General features: G+C 40.2%; 1 protein-coding gene across 1 annotated transcript in view; it reads right to left on the reverse strand.

Annotated features, from left to right (window-relative positions):
• Window positions 1-220: 220 nt before the first annotated feature.
• The window catches only part of MPI (mannose phosphate isomerase), a 36,332-nt gene continuing 14,900 nt past the window's right edge, over window positions 221-21,652 (reverse strand). The window contains exons 3-8 of the mRNA XM_089663936.1: window positions 13,137-13,337; window positions 8,728-8,869; window positions 8,454-8,642; window positions 4,997-5,170; window positions 3,236-3,444; window positions 221-501 (exon numbers count right to left, since the gene is read on the reverse strand). Coding sequence (XP_089520062.1) covers window positions 289-501; window positions 3,236-3,444; window positions 4,997-5,170; window positions 8,454-8,642; window positions 8,728-8,869; window positions 13,137-13,337 — 1,128 coding nt within the window. The 3' untranslated portion in view covers window positions 221-288. The remainder of the gene's footprint in view (window positions 502-3,235; window positions 3,445-4,996; window positions 5,171-8,453; window positions 8,643-8,727; window positions 8,870-13,136; window positions 13,338-21,652) is intronic.

Below are 21,652 nucleotides of genomic sequence, written 5' to 3' on the forward strand. Positions count from 1 at the left end.
GTGCTGAATTTCGAACAGTTTATGCCCAGCTTTGGCATGTGACCTACTACGGTTTACAGTAGAGCTACCTATGAGGATGAAAATTTCAATCCATCTCCTTAACTCAAGCCTGCCTGTAGGTGTGTCAGATTGTTATTAGTCAAAATAATATCTTAGTACATTACACACAATTTTATAAATCATTTTATGCTTTTTTATTTATCTAGAAGACTTTGCAGAATAAGTGTTATAATACCCTTTATTGATCCATACTAATAGAGTGTAGGATATAGCAAAATTGTCATTTTATCAGAGCAAACAACAAGCCCTGAATAAGAGAAGAGAGTGGGATGGATCCACATTGAGGGTTAAGCTTTCATTAGCAGAGATGAACAAAACAGATCCTGAATGGAGATTTAAATTTTCATGTGATCCTTGCCCGGATGCAAGGCCCCGGACAACCAATAGGATGCTTGCAGAATCTAAGGCTTGCACATGGTACTGGGACACAGAAGATGGTACCTGCAAAGAAAAAATACACATTCAACATTTTGGACTTGAATTAATCTTCAATGTCAAACATAGATTGACGAGACAGCATTCATTTTAATTAATATGCTAGTAGAGACTAATAGATTTGTTAGCACTAGTGAATTATTGTATATGCACCTGATACTTACTGCTTTCATGCTGATTTGTGAATATTCTGATATACTCTACACTGTTACAACTTTCTCTGTTTGGACACTGTCCGCATTGGCTCCTGGTTCAGTAGGGAGCTCCTTGGTGTTTATGTATCAGGCCATGCATATATGGCCTTCAGAGCAGCTTGTATAGCAATCTTTAACCACTTCCCGACCGGCCGTTGTATATAAACGGCCGGACGGTGGCACTGCAGGGTCGGGTGGCCGTCTATAAACGGCCTCCCCGCACCCTGCTTGTGCGCGCTCCCTGGGAGCGCGCAGCACCGCGATCCGGTGCCCGCTGTGTCCTCCGGACACAGTGAAACACCGATCGTCGGACGGGACCTCTGTACGAGGTCCCGATCATGTGATCACTGATTGGCCAATCAGTGATCACATGCAAAGTAGTAAGCAAGATGTCACTTCTGACATCATTGCTTACTATGTGTGAAATCTGTGAATGATCACAGAGGTCACATGGTACAAGGCTATTCACAAAAGCCTTGTACCATGTGACAAGCTGTGACCAATCACAGCTCACTCAGTTCTTCTCAATGAGTGCAAGAATGCACACAGAGAGAAAGAGAAATGATTGCTTTTACATCCTATATGGGTGTAAAAGCAATCAGTGTAAAAAAAAAATCTTCATCACCCCTCACAAGTAGTACAGTGTCACCATGGTGACACTGTACTGCTAGGGTGACAGTATGTAAAAAAATAAATATAAAAAATATTAAAAAAAATGTTTAAAAAATATAATTTTTGCTTATAAACTAATTTGGATTTTTTTTTTTTACTAAAAAGATAACGGAATAAATTTTGGCTAAGATTTATGATGAAATATTATTTTTTTGCAAAGTTTTATAAAAAAAACACTTTTTTTCAAATTTTTTGGACATTTCATTTACATAGCAAAAAAAAAATACAAATCCCAGTGGTGAATAAATACCACCAAAATAAAGCTTTATCTATCTCAAAAAAATGGTAAAAAATTCATTTGGGTACAGTGTTGCATGACCGCGCAATTGTCATTCAAAGTGTGATAGCGCTAAAAGCTGAAAATTGCCCTGGTCAGGAAGGGGTTAAAAGTGTCCGGTCTGGAAGTGGTTAACTAAGCATTTGCAAGGCTTCTTGAAGTCTTTAAAAAAACACTTCCAGCTTGAAGATGGTAAATGAAACCTTTCATGAGAGAGCTATGGAATCTGAAATTGCTAGTTTCCTGGCTGTCATGTTTACCATCTTACTTCAATACTTTGTGTCCCTTACCCGGAACAAGCATGCAAATAGAGATGTCTCACTTAATGCATGCTTGTTTTAGGTCAGTAACTTAAAGCGTAAGTTCACCTTTCAGAAAGAGTTTTAGAAAATCCCCCCAATGCAATTTTACATCTAATGAATAGTACATAGCATAGCTCCTCCTGTTGGAAATGGTGAAGGTCCTCCCATTCCAGATGTAGTTGTTTTGCACCCACTCCAGAAAAACTGCTGGCTCCTCCTACTTCTCAAACGATAGGACGAGATGAATTTCACTATACTGCACCCCCTAGAGACTGTTCTGGACTTTTCAAACTGCACCCATGTCCAGTAATTCCTCTCTGGCTCCAGCTAACCCTAGTAGCGGCCCCCCTTGGTCATGGAAACTTGGCATGTGCACGTTCTCCTCCTTCAGCTGAGCGTACTGCACATGTGCGGAGTTTGAGCAGCTCAGAGAGGCTGCTACTGACGTTAGCTGCAGCCAGGAATGGAAGGATCTTAACTATTTCAACAAGAGGAACTATGATATGTATTATTGGATGTAGAACTGGACTGGAAAATTGGGATTTTCTGAAAAACGTCCTAAAAGGTGAACTTACACTTTACACCTCATTGAATTCAGGTTACTAGCTTCTTCAGAAGGTAATTGGAAATGGCAGCTCCCATGTAGGAGAGGAACTCTTTTCTTATTGAATAAAAAGTGTCAAAACACTGCATGCATTTTGTTGCAATTCCATTAAAGTCTATGAAGCCAAAATCTCACCAAAGAAGGACATGTTGCAAAAATGGCCAAGTAAAAATCACATAGGTGTGAACAGGCACTACAGGAAAAAGAAAAGATGGGATTCTTCTGGTCGGCTAATGTCATACGATGGACAAAAAAATTACACAGATATAAGCACCTCCAAATACCTGTGTCTGATTTCAATATAGCTTTCTCCCTGCTTAGTGGAGTTCTGCTTGTCACTCACATCCAGTGACGAGGGAGTGGGGCCGAACTGCACTGTGTATGTCAATGTGGCAAAAGACACAAAGAGTGTGGCTCAGGGTTCCTATGGTGGCACATGGAGCAGAGGAGGAGCAGACAGCACAGATGGGGGACCCAAGAAAAGGAGGATCAGGACTGTTCTATGCAAAACCATTACACAGAGCAGATACGTATAACATGTTTGTTATTACAAAAAAAATAACTTTACGATCACTTTAAACTTCAAATGCTTCATAACTGGTGGCTGAGATTTATATGATCAGTATTCACATAACACACGCTTATAAAGAATTACTTTAACCTCTGTTTCAACATGTTAATAATGTCTGACCTCAATTTTGATAACGGTGAAATCAGGTACAGGTGGGTTGTAGAGGAGGGCACGAGGGTCTCCACTGAAAGGTGTTGGAGTAAAGAGTTTGTTAGTGGCAGGAGCTGACGTGTAGGTCAACATCTCACACAACGTGTCCACATCTATAAACTTAGGGGTGAGTCCAGCACGGACTGTATTGTCAGAACAAGCCATGCACTCCACACAGTCTGCAGAAGAAATAAGAAGACATACATGTTACCACATGGCAGAGAAAATAGATCATGGATTTCATCTATCAGTTACTTTTGTTGTAGAAATTAGATTGAGATGACTTGTGGTTCCTGGGGAAATACTCATGCAAATATCACACTGTATGTTATAACACATATGATTTTATATACTGTCAAATCTACTAACCCCTAATATTGTATTTAATTATTAGAATCAATAAACCAGCCAAGCAAATTGCATCTTTATTTTCACTTTCAATAATTTTAATTCAAACATTTTCTAAGTACAGGCTATAGCAGAAGAGAAAAATATTACCAGTTACGAAAATTATTCCCATAGGTGAATTGCATCTTTACTTTAAATGCAGAGACATCCTAGAAATAGAAATACTAAGTGAAGATAGAAAGTGGCCTCAGCCTAGGCTCCTCAAAGTTTATGCCACGGGGCGAAACGCATCAGTGGGTGTTGCCTGATACTAGGCTGAGCTTCCTTTCTATCCTTAGTATATTAGCCATTAGGACTGCGATGTCTCAAACAATGACGATACTTGAACAAAAATTAGCTGTATGGTTGAGTTGCCAGAAAGAAGCTTTTACTTCATCAATGCCACAAAAAAAGTCCAGTGAGGCATGTCAAGGTGTTGTCGACCATATTCTAACCAGACTTTTCTGTGGCATTGGCGCAGTAAAGGCTTCTTTCCGGCAACTCAACCATGCAGCTAATTTTTTTCAAGTATTGTATCATGCTCCGTAAAAACAATCACACCGACTTTTTCCAGAGCAGCCTGTATTTCTCCTGAAGTTACCTGTGGGTTTTTCTTTGTATCTTAAACAATTCTTGCAGTTGTGGCTGCAATCTTTCTTGGTCTGCCCGACCTTGGCTTGGTATTAAGATATCCCTGAACTTTCCACTTCTTAATGAGTGACTGAACAGAACTGACAGGCATATTCAAGGCTTTGAATATCTTTTTTTTCCTTTTCCTTTACACGTCTTTTGACAGTTATTTCCTGTTCCCCATGGCTCAGTATCCACCCTGCTCAGTGCATCTATGTGAGAGCTAACAATCTCACTGACTATTTATACACAGACACTAATTGCAATTTAAAAAGTCACAGATGTGGGAAATTAACCTTTAACTGCCATTTCTACCCGTGTGTCACCTTGTGTATCTGTACCAGGTCCAGACATTGCAGGGTATGTAAACTTTTGATCAGTGTCATTTGCGTGATTTCTGGTATCATTATGATTTAAAAAGGAGCCAAACAACTATGTGATAAATGGCTGCAAATGGTCACTAAATAAAATATAATTGCCAAAATTTCAGGATTTCTGCCAGGGTATGCAAACTTTTGAGCACAGTTGTGTGTGTTTTATTTATTTTTTTTTACAATCCCTGAGTTCAATAAACAAAAATGAAAAATTGTGTGTGCTGCCATTTTGGTCATTATGACAAATGCACTATTGTATATATCAATTCACAGCCATCTTTACTACGATTGAAGAATTCATTTTGCAAAATGTATGTGTATCCTCATGCAAGCTACTCACCCCCCTCCAGATATGCATGAGGTTCATTGGCTCCGAGATACATGGCTTCTCCTGGCTGCAGGTTTACCACGTTGAGGAAATAGATGGCAAAACAGCCAATATCTCCTGGGAACTGCGAGTTTAGTGTCAAGAGCAGATCTCCAAGACAAGACAACACATTACCTCCACTTTGAACTGGAAAACAACAAATGTGCTTTTTAGATATAGACATCAGCATGAGATATATACCCTAAAAGGTAAGGTGACCCTGTGGATTATATGTATCTAATTCTTTGATGATCACCTGGGCCCATTTTCTCTCAGATTTGTGTGTGCAGTGGCAACCACTGGATTATTTCTCTCTATATATATTTATATGCACTAGGGCAGGGGTGGGCAACTGTGGCCCTCCAGCTGTTGGTGAACTACAAGTCCCATCATGCCTCTGCCTTTGGGAGTCATGCTTGCAACTGTCAGTTTTGCAATGCCTCTTGGGACTTGTAGTTTTTCAACAGCTGGAGGGCCACAGTTGCCCACCCCTACACTAGGGTCATTGGTTTAAATCCCAACCATAACACTACCAGCCTGGAGTTTGCATGTTCTCCTGTGCCTCGGGTACTCCGGTTTCCTCCCACACTCCAATGACATGCTGCTAGGTTAATTGGCTCCTGTCTAAATTGTCCCTAGTATGTGTATGTATGAATGTGGGTTAGGGACCTTAGACTGTAAGCTCTTTGATAGCAGGGACTGATGTGAATGCACTATAGATAAACGTATCCTGCAAATAAGTACCTGCAAAAAATAAATAATATATATCTTAGCACAGGGACACTCCAAAGAATCATAGTATTGCAGTACTATAGCTGCTTCAAAATATCTCCATATCAGTGTCTCCATATCTGCAGTTTCCTACCTACGTCAACTGAATTGAGATGCTTAAAATAACACAGATACCCATCAGAAAATGCACAGCTATTCCTGTCAATACAACATACAATTTCATTTCATCTGATATGAACAAATCTGAGGCTAAATCCAGCAACCATAGCACAACATATGACAGCCATGTTTACTTATCTTACATGGCACGGGACATGTGGTGAAATGATGGACATGTGCATCTTTTTTAGTTTAGTGAACTGTGTGCAATATTTTATACTTTAAAGTGATTCTAAAGGTAATTTTTTTTAAAATAGCAAACATATTATATTTACCTGCTCTGTGCAATGGTTTTGCACATAGCAGCCCTGATCCTCCTCTTTTCAGGTCCCCCATCAGTGTTCCTGGCTCCTCCCCACTGCAGAGAACCTCCATAAGCAAACCGTTTGCTCTAGGGGCACTCGTGCGAGCTCACTCTTGAGATGGCTCTGTGTATCTATAGACACACAGAGCGCAGCTCGACCCCAAACCTTTGACGTCCCTCCTCACTGGCTGTGATTGACAGCAGCAGGAACCAATGGTTCCCACTGCTGTTTCTGAGCCAATGAGGAAGGAGAGAGCGGCTAAGCTTTGGAACTCATAACTTTCAGACAGAATGAATAAACTTTTCTTGTTTCTCAGGTTGTAGGCTTGTAGCTCATTACATTTCTATCTGACTTATTGTGTGTTTTTTCCTTTTATTTCATAAGCATGTGTCCTGTATAAGGTGCTTGTGAAGGTTTCTACTTTACTTTTTTACATTATTTTAATGACAGGAACTCTTCCAATCCCTTGAGGAGCACTCAACTGTTTAAATACTAAGACAACATTACAGGTATCAGCAGAAAAATGAGACAGCCAATAAATGGTAAAACAAAATTTCGTAATCCTAAAAAATATGACTCCAGAGACTCTCTGTCTTATTGAGTAGATGGGACCAAAGTTTGGCAAAATTTACTTACACAGTAACCCCACTTTTGTTGAAAAAATAAAAAAACAATCCCCTCTGCATGATATATATACATTTCAGGGATTGTAACACACTTTTTTGCTGAGTCCTACCTGTTGGTGCTCTGAAAAAAAAGCTGTTTGTTGTCTGCAGACTGAATCTGGGTGGGAGTGATTTTTCATTATTAATCAGCTGATGCACTTGCAGTGTTCTAATGAGAAGAGTGGAAAGGCCTGCATCATTTTAGAAGTGATTAACCCTTTGGGGTATCTCACCAAAAATTTAATTTTTGTTGCAGAGGATGCCTAATATCTGGCTTGTATCTGAGTAGAGACTTCTGGGAAAATCAGTGAGCCACTCCCACAAGCAGAAAATAAAATTTTTAGTGATGTTTTGTACACCAATGCCTCCAGGTTGCCATATTGCATTGACTTTTACAGAAAGTTACAGTGCTGCAGATTGAAAAGGAAAAGAAATTTTAATAACATTCAATTATAATATGGCTTGTGTAGCAAATGTATATGCTGTGTATTTTTCTATTTTCTCCCAATAAAAGTGGAGTTACCCTTTATTACATACAAAAATGCAGCACAATATACCTTTTATGTAGCTTGGGGTAGAGAAATAGTAAAGAACACTGATAGTGTAATTTATGAGGACTTAAAGCATATATAAACCCCAAAACAAACATTTTATATATTGATGTGGTGGTTGCATTAGTATTCTTTTTATAGACTTTTTCCTTTATTTCCACTTGATAGTTCTGTGAATAACACATTTCAAGTTCCATTGTGTCTACACTCCCTTCCCTATGGTGTCTATGGAGGGAGCCATGGTTGCTACACAGGACAGCCTTCAAACATGTCTGCCTTTGTTCATCTCCATTTGATTTGATTAATAGTTTACAAACTAGAAAACTTTGTTTATACTGTCTTTCTGGCTCACAGAAAGTGACAAAGACACTGCATTTCTGGCAAGATCAACAGGTTTTTCTGTACTTGCTAAAAATGTTATTAATCTGAAAAAATTAAAACGAATGCACACATCTAAAGACTGGCGCGCTGCAATATATTGCATTTGTGTGTTTAGGTATACTTTAATAAGGTATCCGATTATACATTTCATGCATTAAGGGCTGGTTCACACTAGGAATCGTACAGGAAAGCAATCTCGTTCCTGTGCGATTTGAGTACAGTGTGTTTTTAGCCATATCATTTAAATGGGCTGAAATCGCATTGCACCACACCAAAAGTAGTGCCTGCAAAAAAAATATAAAAAAAAAAATACACTGCAACTAGATCGCATGGTCATTCTGTCACATGCGATCCTGTACAGAAAAACGCACTGCGTTTGCAATCTTCGTTAATGGGGTGTCGTTAGCATTGCGCCCACTGCAAACTGCAAAGGCAAGGCATTTTGAACTTGGTGAGGGAAATGCACACAGAATGTGTATTTCCTGCACTGCGGTCATGTTGTGATAGGGGTCCTAAAAATAGGTGGAAAAAAGTAAAAAAAATTATAAATAGTCCTTTTAGTTCCCCTATAAGACAAATAACCAAAAAAATAAACAAATTAGAATGCGTTTATGTAGCAGTAAAGAAAACGGTTTACCTTGTTGCTTTACGCGCTGTACCAACAATTGAAGCTGTTCTGCGTACTCCTCCTTACTTCTCTGCATCATACAGGTGAAACATCGCTGGAGAGCCGTACGTACCGCCACATCTTTGGACAGATCTGCTGCACTTGCCTCCAACTGCTGTGCTGCATCCTGGCCAATGAGTGCACGGAACTCAGGAACATCTGAAACACAGGTGAGTGGCAGACATTTTTTAGAATGATCCCGGGGTATATCCATTGTGTTATATGAAGATCAATATAGTCATACCCCGCAAAAAGGCTACAATCTCAGATATAGGTCTGAATCCACAGAGACCCCGGAAAGGTGTGAGGGCAATGGCCATTTCTGGTTTGTGGTTGTCATCAGGGTAATGCTGTGGAAACTGAGCATGCAGCTTCTTAGCCAATGCCTATATGTAAAGATATTAGGGGAAAGAGATGATAGCGATGTGTTACTACTGAGAATAGGTAGAAAAGTTATTAAACTGGAAATGGAAGAAAGAACACAAGATTAATTAAGAAGAATGATATTCTGAGAAATATAAAAGTGTTCAATTTTAACTGCCACCTCTAAAGCTGGCCATAGATTAACAACTTTTTTTGATTAGCCAGGGGGCTGATTGAAGAAAATTTAATGGATTCCACCATCCACACAAGAGAGGAAGATTGAGACTTTCGAGTGCAAAATCTGGTGCAAATCTGCATAGAAACCAATCAGCTGCCAGTTGTTTTGGTCAAAGCTAATAGAACAAGCTGAACTTAGTAGCTGATTAGCTACCATGCATAGTCACACCAGATTTTGCTCTCTCCAGTTTTAGTAAATCAACCCCATTGCATTCTGACAGCGAGGACTCTCTTCTGTCAGAATACAATGATCAGAAAGCTGCAGCTGATCAAAAAAGGTTTTCCAGCATTGTTAGATCGACTTCTGTGGAAGCAGCCACACATGGATCAAAATGTTCCTGGTCAGATTTTGCTGAACTGGCCGAACTTCAATCTATCTATGGGTAGCTTAACTTTCAGCTGTCACAGTGATATCTGTATAGTCCGCATTGCTGTGCAGAGGTTACATTTTAAAGCAGACATAAAAGACACAAATGAATGAGACTATGCAGTCATTCATTCATTTATCAGAAATGTTTTTTTTAAGCAGTGGAAGTACTTGAATTTACACTAGTATCAGCCTTTAGCATATGCTATACAGCAGAGCTCAGAATAGGAGAGGAAAAAGCAGCACGAGCAGCCAATCAGCTCTTGCACTGACAAGAAGCCTGCTGATAGGAAGCTAAAATAGAGTGATGGAGAGATGAACAGGGAGTGGGTGCTTGGCTTAAAGTGATAGTAAAGGCTCATTTTTTTTCATCTGAAAAAAAAAAAAGAAGAGGTGTATACGTACCTGCTCTGTGCAAGGGCAAGAGCGGCCCCTTACCTCCCTTTCTGGGGTCCCCTGCTGACATTGTCCGCACTTTCTTGTCTCCAGATGTCCCCATTGCAGCCGCTTTCTATGGGGGCACACGCATGGGCGAGCTTCCAAGCCAGGCTGTTTGCATCTATAGACACCCAGTGTGGCTTGGTCCCATCTCACACTCCTCCTCACTGGATTTGAATAAAATCAACAGGAGCCAAAGGTTCCCACTGCTATTAATCTGCCCTGTGGGACCAGGAAGTGAGAAAGCAGCGCTGCTACAGTCTGGCACAGTGTTGGATCCGATACAAGACTCAGGTTACAGGTAAGGATACAGGTAAGTATTCAGGGAGGAGGGAAGGAAACAACTAGTGAAAGTTTTTTTTATCCTAAAGCAAGTAATGCACTTTTGGACAAAAATAATAAATGCACATTTTTTTGCAGGCAAAAAAAATATGTATTATTATTTTTGTCCTAAGGAGCCTGTAAAGCATTGCACCAGCGATCAGTAGATAGCTGATGCCATGCAGGTCTCCTGCAGACCTGTCAGAAAACCTGCTTGCCATATGGGATGTACAGCGAGGCAGATGTACTGACAGGAAGCTTCAATGAACTACCTCAGTGCTCCACAGCGCCGTGGTTTTTCATTGAAAACTAAAAGCCAACTGCTATGGGAACAGGTTATGTTCCACCCTAAAAACAGGTGGAACGTAACATGTTCCAAAGGTGAACTTTTCCTTTAAGGTAAAAAAACCTTGTGACTTTAGAACCACTTTAAAGGCACCATGCACACTAGCGGGTTTTTTTTTAAGCTTAAAAATTCTGGATAAAAAATGCTGGTAATAGTGTTTTTAGTAGTGTTTTAGTAGCATTTAGGAGCGTTAGCATTTTATTAGCCTTTTCAGTATATGTAGAGGAAAATAAAAGCTAGAAAAAAAGCTATCAGGAGTGTTTTAGTAGCGTTTAAGAACGTTTAGTGTTTTTTTTTTCTGCTGGAAAAATGCTCCAAAAAACTCTACAAAAACAATTGTTTTTTCTACTCCGAGACGCTGAAGCTAAAAAAAAAAAAAATGCTAATTGCCTAAAGTGGTGTGTATGGGCACATAGGAAAACACTATTTAGCTTCTAGGAGCAGAAACAAAAAACGAATAACAGCTTTGAGGAGCTTAAAAAAACCGCTAGTGTGCATGGAGCCTAAGGCCTGAGGCACACTAGATGTTGCTCTTAGGGGCGTCTGGTGCTTTTTTTTTTCTGCCTCTAAATGTCCCTCTGCATGTTTGCCTATGCGTCCACGCACACTTCGCTGTTAGTCCTCATTCACTCTGGACGTTTTGATGACGCTGGTAAAAAATTTTTGGCAGAAAAAATACTAGGTGTGTTTAGTGCTTGAGTGTTAATTTATTTCATAATAGCTTATTCTGGCCATTGAAAATAATTAATGCCCAAGTGCTTGACGTGCTTAAATGCCTTAGCACAGGGGTTAAAATTTAGAGTCCAGACCTACTAGCCGGTCACAAAACTTAGTTGCCCTCCACCAGTTGCCCACCCAACCTTGCCCAGGTCCGCCCCCAACCCCACCCCTGGCCCTCCCCCAACTACGCCCCCTTAAAGCTTATGAAATTACATTTTTCTTTAGAATAAATAGCCCAAAATATAAAACTGTACACAGTAATGTATATTCCAGCTCCCCTGTACTCCATTATAGTGATATGACATGTATACAGTAATGTACATCCCAGCTCCCCTGTACTCCATTATAGTGATATGATATGTATACAGTAATCATTACTGTATACATGTCATATCACTATAATGGAGTACAGGGGAGCTGGGATGTACATTACTGTATACATGTCATATCACTATAATGGAGTACAGGGGAGCTGGAATATACATACTGTATACATGTCATATCACTATAATGGAGTACAGGGGAGCTGGGATATACATTACTGTATACATGTCATATCACTATAATGGAGTACAGGGGAGCTGGGATGTACATTACTGTATACATGTCATATCACTATAATGGGGTACAGGGGAGCTGGGATATACATTACTGTATACATGTCATATCACTATAATGGAGTACAGGGGAGCTGGAATATACATTACTGTATACATGTCATATCACTATAATGGAGTACAGGGGAGGGGGGATATACATTACTGTATACATGTCATATCACTATAATGGAGTACAGGGGAGGGGGGATATACATTACTGTATACATGTCATATCACTATAATGGAGTACAGGGGAGGGGGGATATACATTACTGTATACATGTCATATCACTATAATGGAGTACAGGGGAGCTGGGATATACATTACTGAGTAACTCGGCTTCACAATGAGGCTTGGAGCGCAGGTGCAGTCGCTCCATGCTTTATCTGTGCTCACCGCTCGCAGCTGCTCGCCACAGAGGAATTTCTCCTCGCATTTGGCGAGCAGCTTTTTCAAGCCCTGCTTTAGCACAAGTGTCAAGCGTTTTTTTCTTCCATAATGCCGTTGCCTGGAGGAAAGGAGAGATGGCCAAAGCTTCCAGTGTGCATGAGGTCTAATGCAACCCAGAGGACTGAGGATATCTTGTGGCAGAAAAGAACTACTGTGGGACCCAGATCTGGATTGAAGATGACTATATCAGCAAAAGCTGCTTTTTTTATTTTTTCTCTTAATGGGCTATTATTTTTCATCTTTTAGAAAAAATTATAAATGCACATATTTTTTGCAGGAAAAAAATGTGCACTTTTTTCCCCCACAGAAGCCCGCAGAACATTGCACTCGTAATCAGTGAATTGTGGGTGTAATTCTAGGCTCCTGCTACTCTTCCTCTGCTCTCTGTCTGTACAGAGATACAGGCTTTCAGCTGCAGGACTAGAGGAAGTGTCAATGGACTATGAGTGTGGTGATCAGCACACTTGTGTTCCATTAAATTGTATTGTAACTGCAATGTCTACCTTATTTTGTAAAGCGCTGCGCAAACTGTTGGCGCTATATAAATCCTGTATAATAATAATAATTAAGAATTATAAGTCTGTCTGTCATAGTGGAACATAGAACTTGTAGTTCTTTGTGAATGAATGACATGGCTGTGTGGCATGGCAAAACATGAAACTAGCATTTAAGAGATGCAACCAAATTACTTCTCTCTTTTTATGTTTCTAGCACAAATAAGAAATTAACAGAAAGAAGCCAACATCATAAACAGTTCAGCCCTTTTATCAATTATAATCCCCCCCACCACGTCATGCAGCACCCAACTTACCTTGTCTGGGTGGGCCTGGATAGACAGTGCTAGCCTCACTGACAGCACTTTAAATAGAAAAGGAAGCTGACTGTCAAAAGCTTCTCTGACTTTCGTCCCAAGACAATCCGGGTGAGCAGCAATCCATTGCCCCAGAGTCTTGTGGGCTACGCCACTATGTAGGATTACAGCGTCACCTTTTGGGTGAGTTCCCATCCATAACTATTGGAGAAAATTAGGAAAGCAAGATCATCAGTAAAAACAAATCAGTTCGGGTTTATATGAGTAGTAAATGTGGAGAACGAAAAAGAAACATTTGTGAAAAAACAAAACAGGATTAAAGTGGACTTAAAACATCCACACTCAACCATACAGCACAAGCCTGATATTGTGTTTCAGCATCTGTGACATTCTACACCTCCATTTTCAACAATGCTATCCTATCGTTGGTATGTTGTTTCTTCTGCAAATACTGTCAGCACTGTCCCCAGCTCCCAAGCAAGTAGTAAATACTGTACCTCCTGGCGCACCAATCCCCTATTCCTAAGGGGATATTTCATTTAAAAAAAATCTTGTTCTCCTATTCCTTCTTTCTTCTCTTTGATTTAAAGACTGTGGGTATTCCAGAGTATTTACCCGTCATCTCCTCTGTAAATTTCAAATATGCAACTACCGTACTTCTTTTCTATTTCAACTCTTGCCTTCCTTGTTCTAATGAAAAATTAAGTTTGTCAGCAAGGCATTACCTGACATGTCTATTAAGGTGTTTTTGGAAACTAAGCTTCCTGTACTCCACTTTACTTATTGCTGCAACCGGAATGCCCTCTTGGAAGGGGACCTAGTTTGGTTGAATGCTTATATATCTGCTATCTGGACGTTCTTTTAAACACTCTGAATTTGAAACTTGTACTCTACAGTATTCAAAAATTGGTGCAGTGCTGAAGAAATTAATATATAAAAGTGCACTATCAAGATATTATTGATATAAAAATATTAAACACAAGTGATAACATGGGAGTGAATGAAGCGCTACAATGAGCGCAAATAAACAAGTGCGGCTGTGAAAGTCATAAAACAAAGAAAGTGTTCATATGATGGTGAGGGTCTGACAAACACCAGTCAAAAAATTGTGCCACCTACAGATCCTGTTGCACAGGTGGTATCAAAATATTGCATACTAAACAATATGGTAGTGTGACCAGAGCACCCCTACCCAAGCAAAGGAGGTTATTAAATGATCCACGTTGACGAAGTCTGCAGTGATTGGCGGACGAAACGCGTCAACGTAATGACGTCACTACGCTCGGCGTCTTCATAGGGTGCGGCGCCCACAAGGTGGGAAGGAACGGCGGTGTCACAGCTCCCTGCTAGGAAGGCACGAGGCCCTCTGAAAACTACCATAAGGCTACTATTACAGCGGTCTGCAAACGGCAATCCCCCATGGGAATATATCTTCCACCGGTGGCAAGTTATTTTAGCTCACTGCTGTTTAGACTCATAGAGCATATATGGAGTTAAGAGGGTAGGTTATATGTGCCTAATTTACCCTATTCTTTTGGGGAATTTTTTGGTAATCCTCTTTAGAGGATATTGAGGCACTGTTTGCTGTGACAAAGCCATATCCTATATAAACCGCTTTATTTTTCTCAGTTTGAGTAATTTTTGGAAACCCTTCATTGGGTATATAGACTCAGGTACTCACGGCCTGTTACATACATAATATATGTGTTGGGAATTATGTATTGAGACCACCTGGCTTCCCACCCCCATATGCATCTTTAAACAAGCATCAAGGACCTGATCCTATTTCAAGTCGACGGGAGTCTTCTTGATCCTCATTGATGGTAATATACCCATATTTTGTTTTTGTTTTCAGGGTTTAATTGATGCTTTGTGTTCTATACTATAATTTTTATATATATCCCCAGAATCATTTGGTACTGTGGACTTTTTTTCACTTGGGGTGGCTACCCAGGAAGTCTCCACAACTGAGAAGCGGGTATGACAGGCTTACAACTGAGAAGGTAATGAAGTGTTCATTGACCACTGTATAGGGAGGTCTGGTGGGCTTAGCTGTGATTAGCTCCTACATCTTCATATATACTTATTTCTATTTTTATGTTCCAGTTTCCACGGGCCAGAAGGCTATTCTACACACCCTGGCTCATATGGAAAATATACTTACCGAACATATGGTTTATCCTAATACAAGCTGGAGATCTATGGAAACCTAGAACCAAAGCCACACCACTACCTTACATTGCCTTATATGGTACTCTACTTGCCAAAATGACCCAGAAATGAGGATGCCAAGTGCTTTTAAAATGATTTTAATTGTTTGATATGTACACCGTGCTCATGTTTAACCTCCCTATGATCCATGTGATCGAATAAAATACTGTCTGTAATCTTTGAACCCATATTACTCCGCGTGGATCATTTAATAACCTCCTTTCCTTGAGTAGGGGTGCTCTGGTCACACTACCATATTGTTTAGTATGCAATTCTTTTTGGGTTTATGGATCCACACTTACATGTTAAGTGAGTCGGAGATATGATTATGACACTAGTTATTAGTGTCATTATAGGTGGCTTTCTTTAGTCTATTTTTGTGAGGTATCAAAATATTCCATGTGACTTTAATCCGTGCAGGGAATTTGATAAAAATGCGCACTCACCAGATGCGCATAGTAAAAGCTGACCTCATCAGAGTCTTGAGTGCTCGCTGATCTTGTATTCAACATAATACTCTACAGTATTGCTGCATGCTAAACTGAAGTATGCAATAAGGCCTCATGCACACAGGACCTTTATTTAACTTTCCTACGAGCCAGCAGCGTTTTTGCAGAAAAAATGCTGACGCTTCCAAAAGTGTCTAAAGCTTTTAGGAGCTTTTACAGGTTTCAAGCTCTTGCCGTTAATTCATTTCAGTGACCAGAATAAATAATTTATTCTGACCTTTGAAATTAATTAACGCTGTAGCGCTTAACATGCCTAGCGTTTAGACATGTTTAGGTGCATTTAGCAGCATCAAGAGTTTTTTCTGCCCAAACTCTGATGCTCCTGGACGCATTGGCAGTGGGGTTTTTTTCCTGCCTCTACTGTAAAAGCTATGTGTGCCTTGGCACATAGGATAACATGGAGGAGTGTTTAAAAGCAGTAAACACAAACTCTTGATGCCCCTAAGGCTTCATGCACAGAGGACGTTTTAAAAACACTCCTCCTCTTGGCAGTAGTGTTTTGGCAGAAAAAACGCCTGACACATAGTCAAGTGTGTAAATGTGTCTAATGCTTTTACAAGCATTTAGGCGCATTTACAGGCGTCAAGCGCTTGGTCAATAATTAATTTCATTGGCCACAATGATAATTTATTGTGGCCATTGAAATAAATTAACATTCAAGTGCTAAACGCAACTAGCGTTAAAATATGTTTACATGTGTCAAGCGTTTTTTCTCCAAAACACTGCTGCTCCTGGATGCACTGACCCTGGGTTTTTTTTCCTGCCTGTGAACATCCATGCCACTAAAAGCTTTTAAAAGTCTATGTGTGCATGGACACATAGGATAACATGGAGGGGCATTTTTAAGCCCTGATGCCCCTAAAAGTGGCTGCAATAACGTCCTGTATGCATGAGGCCTTAAAGTGGCTGCAAAAATGCCCTGTGTGTATTAGGCCTAAAACCTATAATAAAAAGAAAAAACCTGGCATTGCACAAATATGGATCAGCTTCTCTATGCCCATTGAAATCCTTATTAATGGCAAATGAAGGGATGAGGAGGCAAAGCTTCTATCATGCCTTCTTCAGCCTGTCCCAAGCCATCTCTGCCCCAATGTTTGATTATCACCTCCTCTTTCACTCTCCCCAATACTTGATGAGCTCACACTTTGCCTCCCATCTCTTTCTTTCTCAATCTGCTGCTACTCTGTATCTCCCAATGTTCTAAGGCCAGCTGTCTCTCCTCTTCCCCCTCCACTGCCTCATGACCCCATGGTCTAAAACCAAGTTGCCATTTTGTCTCCTCTGATCCCCTGCCCATACTGTCTCCTGTTTCTTCATCCTTCCTGTCCATGATCAGTTCCCCTTTTCTGCCTCCTGTACCCAACAAAAACCATTTAGCCTAAACCCATTCATAAATGGCACATCTGCTAATCTCATAAAAGTCCACATCCCCCAACTACCTTTGGTTCATTTTGTTCCTTAAAGCGGAGTTCCACTCACGCTGTCAAAAAATAAAAGTCAGTAGCTACAAAAACTGTAGCTGCTGACTTTTAAAAAACAGCCACTTACCTGTCCCTCGGTGGGTTCCCTGCAGCCCGTTACACCAGCAGTCCTGTATTCCTGGAGGCCGGTATCTTCAGTGTGGGAACCCGGCTGTGATAGCTTGCGGCTTCACAGCCAGGTACCCACCGCGCATGCGCGAGTAGCGCTGCGCTTCATGAATGGTCCTGTAGTCTTCTGGGACCTGTCACGTGTCCTAAAAGATTACAGGGAGGGAGGGAGGACACCTTCCGCTTCTGATAGACTAGGCGATCGGACCGGAAGTGGGAGCGGTTACCTGTCAAATTTGGGTACCTGCTCCCCCCCCCGCCCCCCAAAGGTGCCAATCCTTAATGGGGAGCAGTCCTTAAAGCAGACCTTCCCCTTTTGGGTGGAGCTCAGCTTTAATCTTGCATTACTAAAATGGATGAATATTCCATTTTACAGGAGATAGAATGTCCTCTTCTGTTCTCTGCTTTATTTTGTTACAATCATAGTGGTGAGGAAGATACTTTTTTTTTTATTATGTGGCTGCAATCTACTACATTTTGCAGTATTTGAATTACACAGATCAGAAGAAGCGATTGTGCAGAAGTACCTTTATAGTATATTCATACTGTAGCTCACATCATTCTATCTCTAGTTTTCTTTTTAAGTGGTAATAAACCCAAAGGCAAAAAATGTATTATTTTGCAGCTTACCAATTCTTTTATTTGATGGCTGTATTAGTTTTCTTTTTTAACCCCTTAGTTACTGAGGGTAAAACAAATGTTAATGCCTAGGCACAATTTTGCAACTTTGACCTACAGTATGTTAGTAAAACTGTACATGTCATTGCAACTACTTTGTGTATCCAGGTGGATTATGCCTTGTGTTTTTCAGGACAAATTGGGCTTTCATTTGGTGGTAAAATGGAGATCTCCTGTTTTTTTTTTTATTATCAAAGGAAAGCTTGATCTAGTTATTTTTTTCTTCTATTTATTTATTATTCTTTATTTTTTATTAAATTTTTTTGTTTGTTTATATCTTCTTCTCCTGCAAGAAGAGAAATATACAATGTATCTTTCTTTTCATTCAGAAGAGGAAATAAACACTGGTGATTTGGAACCGGGAGTTAATGTGAGAGCCTAATCTCTGTGCTGAGATCAAACTGTGCGGCGCGCCACCATCGCAAAGGGGGTTACGCAAATATATAAAATTAAAGAGTTAAGTGCCGTGCTCTATGCATTGTTCTTCTCAAAAAATAAATGAAAAATTACCATTTTTACACCTCGTGCCAATATTTGAACAAAACAAAAAATATATAAGAATATATGCACATAAACAAAAATAATGAAAATAAACATAAAAAAGTGAAAAAACGAAAATTTTGTTTAAAAATAAAAAAATCATAAAATCATATAAAATAATAAAGAGTCCAATCATAAGTGGTGAATAAATAATCCCAAGTGCCCTGGAATAATATCCGGTTCCTTATAAATTGAATGCCGTATACTCTCCTTTATAGTATCCCGTGCTGTATAGCTGCAATGGTTAGTAGTAGTGTGAGTCACTGTCATAGGTAAGAGTAATCCTTCCCCAGCACTCTCCTCAATTAGATTCTCCTCCCATGGACCATAGGGAAAAGAAGAAAGAGGTACATAGTGTTTTATCTGCGTTAAAAGACTTTAATAAAGACTAGTAGTACACTCACATGGTGTCAATATCAAATGCGCCTTTTGTATATATACACAACCGCGGGTAGCGGTGTGACCAGCCTTGTTGGTGTGCCTGCGCACACTGTCAATACTCGCCGTGTCTGGCTTCGGATGCGTGATGACGTCACTGCCCCTCCCCTACGCGTTACGCCACAGGGACTCGTAGCTTCCTCTACATCCCCCACGTGAGGGTGAGCAAAGACGCCTGCGACACATTGTTTATATATACACTAATAGCTCATATACAAGTAGATATTTTGAAACCCCCTAGTGGCTCACAAGGAAATTTCATACTAATGCAAATATATAGCCCCACGGATAAAGACCCTCTTCTGTGAATATGCATACGGTTCGCAGGAAGGCATTAAGATCTTTTTTTTTTCCATTTACTTTCTAGTAAAGTTTGTTATTTTTCATTTTACTTTAACTAGTTCAGCTCTCTGGACATACTAGGCATGTCCAAAGAGTGAACTGTTAATCACAAGCTGATGGCTGCTACTGCAGCTGCTAACGGGTTCAAAGTGAAAAATGATGCAGTGACTCTTTAGCTGCCAATCACTTTCACAGAGTGGGTGACTCTCCCGCACTTACTGGGAATCCGGGACCACAGCCGCTGGCTTCAGGATGGAGAGAAGTGTGAGAATGAGCAAAATCCATGCCTCAATCTCACCTGTAAACAAAGAAACCGAAAGTGACGATGATTTACTCCAGGGGCCGGCAACCAGTCGACCACGATCTACCTGTTGACCCTGGGCAGGTGACAGGTAGATTGTAAAAATGTCCCTGCTTTGCCAACCCCTGCCACGTAGGTGCCATTCCTTCCTCCCTGCCTCTGCCGCTCTCATCCTCCTGAAAGAGTTGAGATTTGGAGGCAGCACAGCAGTCATCTTCTCCTCTCCCACTGTTGGCATTCGGATGCTGCAAGAGGAAAATCCAGGGGAGCGATTCCAGTAAATGCCTCTCTTGCTGCCACTCCTGTGCTTGTTCCTCCTTTTTCTGCTGCCCGGGCTCCCCCTGTGCTCCCTTTTCACCAAAGCAACAACCCAACAAGACTTGTAAACAAATTGTAAAATATTATAAAATATTAAATTGTTAAAAAAATTTAAATTGTAACAATAATTAAAAAAAAAAAAAATTAAATTAAAAACTACTGACACCATCCACTGCCCTACTGACACCGTCCCCACACAGTCCACTGCCCTTCTGACACTGTCCAATGCTCTACTGACTGACACAGTCCACTTTTAAGGTAAGATAAATAAATTTTTTTACAGTGACATTTGTTTTAATATATTTTACTACGTTTTCCTTACTGTTTAGCTAGGCCTTGATAGTCAATTTCTTCAAAAATAAAAAAGGGTGCTGAACCCCGGTGATCTTTGATCTCTTTTTTGTTGTTCAGGTAGATCTCCACCTCTCACAGGTTTCCTACCTCTGATTTAGTCACTTTTGATTTCAGATCCACAATTTCCTAACCGGTACAGCCAGATCTAACTGAGCAGATCTGTGCTTGGTTAGATGGTGTGTGTTAGGGGATCCCACTAATGTCTCCAAAAAGAGTAACTGACACCTGCCCAGTTTTAAGACTTGGCATGTTTTGTATCTATTTACTCAATGCAACCTTATATTTTACCAAAAAAATGGGTCTTATATTATATATGTTTGTACTAAAATAAATTTTATTATATTTTTTGCTTAAAATTTGCATTTAATAAACAGTTGTGCAAATATCATGTGACATTCAAATTTAAAACTACCATCTTTTTATTCTACAGGACCTTTGCTTTCAGAAAATATATAATGTTCTGGGGGTTTAAGTAATTTATTTGCCAAAAATGAAGATGCTTACATGTGTGCAAAAAAAATGAAAACATTTGCTCTACAGCCAAAGGAGTAGATTTACTAACAGAGAAGAGTGCAAAATCTGCTGCAGCTGTGCATAGTATCCAATCAGCTTCTAACTTCAGCTTGTTCAATTAAGCTTTGACAATAAAACCTGGAAGCTGATTGGCTTCTATGCAGAGCTGCACCAAATTTTGCACCCTCCAGTGTTAGTAAATCCACCCCATTGCGTTCAGATTAAAGTGAGTTTTTCATCAAGCTGTCCAGAAAAAGTGGACGTTAGAGGGTTGGGACAAACCATTTATCACTGACAAAGGGGCATAAAATATTCAGCTTTTATCCATGTACAATGTAAAACCTTTATCTGGAAAGAAAAAATAATCATGGCTGTAGTTGCTAAATAAATGTAAGAGTACTTCTTTAATTTGTTAATCAGGTCCATCTAAATCTAAAAGTTCATCTAAAACTACCCTCTCCCCAGACTGACAAGGCTGCTCTCCAAAGGTGTCTCCATATCTCCTACACCCAAAGTGGAGACACCCTAAGACAGGAAGTGTGTTTCTGGTGGATCACCAGGTGAAAAAAAATCTAAACAAACAAAACTAGTGCAGCCATGATGTATAGGGACTGTCAGGGGCGGACTGACAACTCATGGGGCCCCCGGGCAATAGGGGATCATGGCGCCCCTGTGCCCTTGCCCAAACTCAAAAAAGCCTATGAAAAAGGTACCAGTGGCATC

This window comes from Staurois parvus, unplaced genomic scaffold (genome assembly GCF_062004578.1).
Source record: "Staurois parvus isolate SC_StPar_1 unplaced genomic scaffold, SC_StPar_1.0 ptg001805l, whole genome shotgun sequence".
Taxonomy (NCBI): domain Eukaryota; kingdom Metazoa; phylum Chordata; class Amphibia; order Anura; family Ranidae; genus Staurois; species Staurois parvus.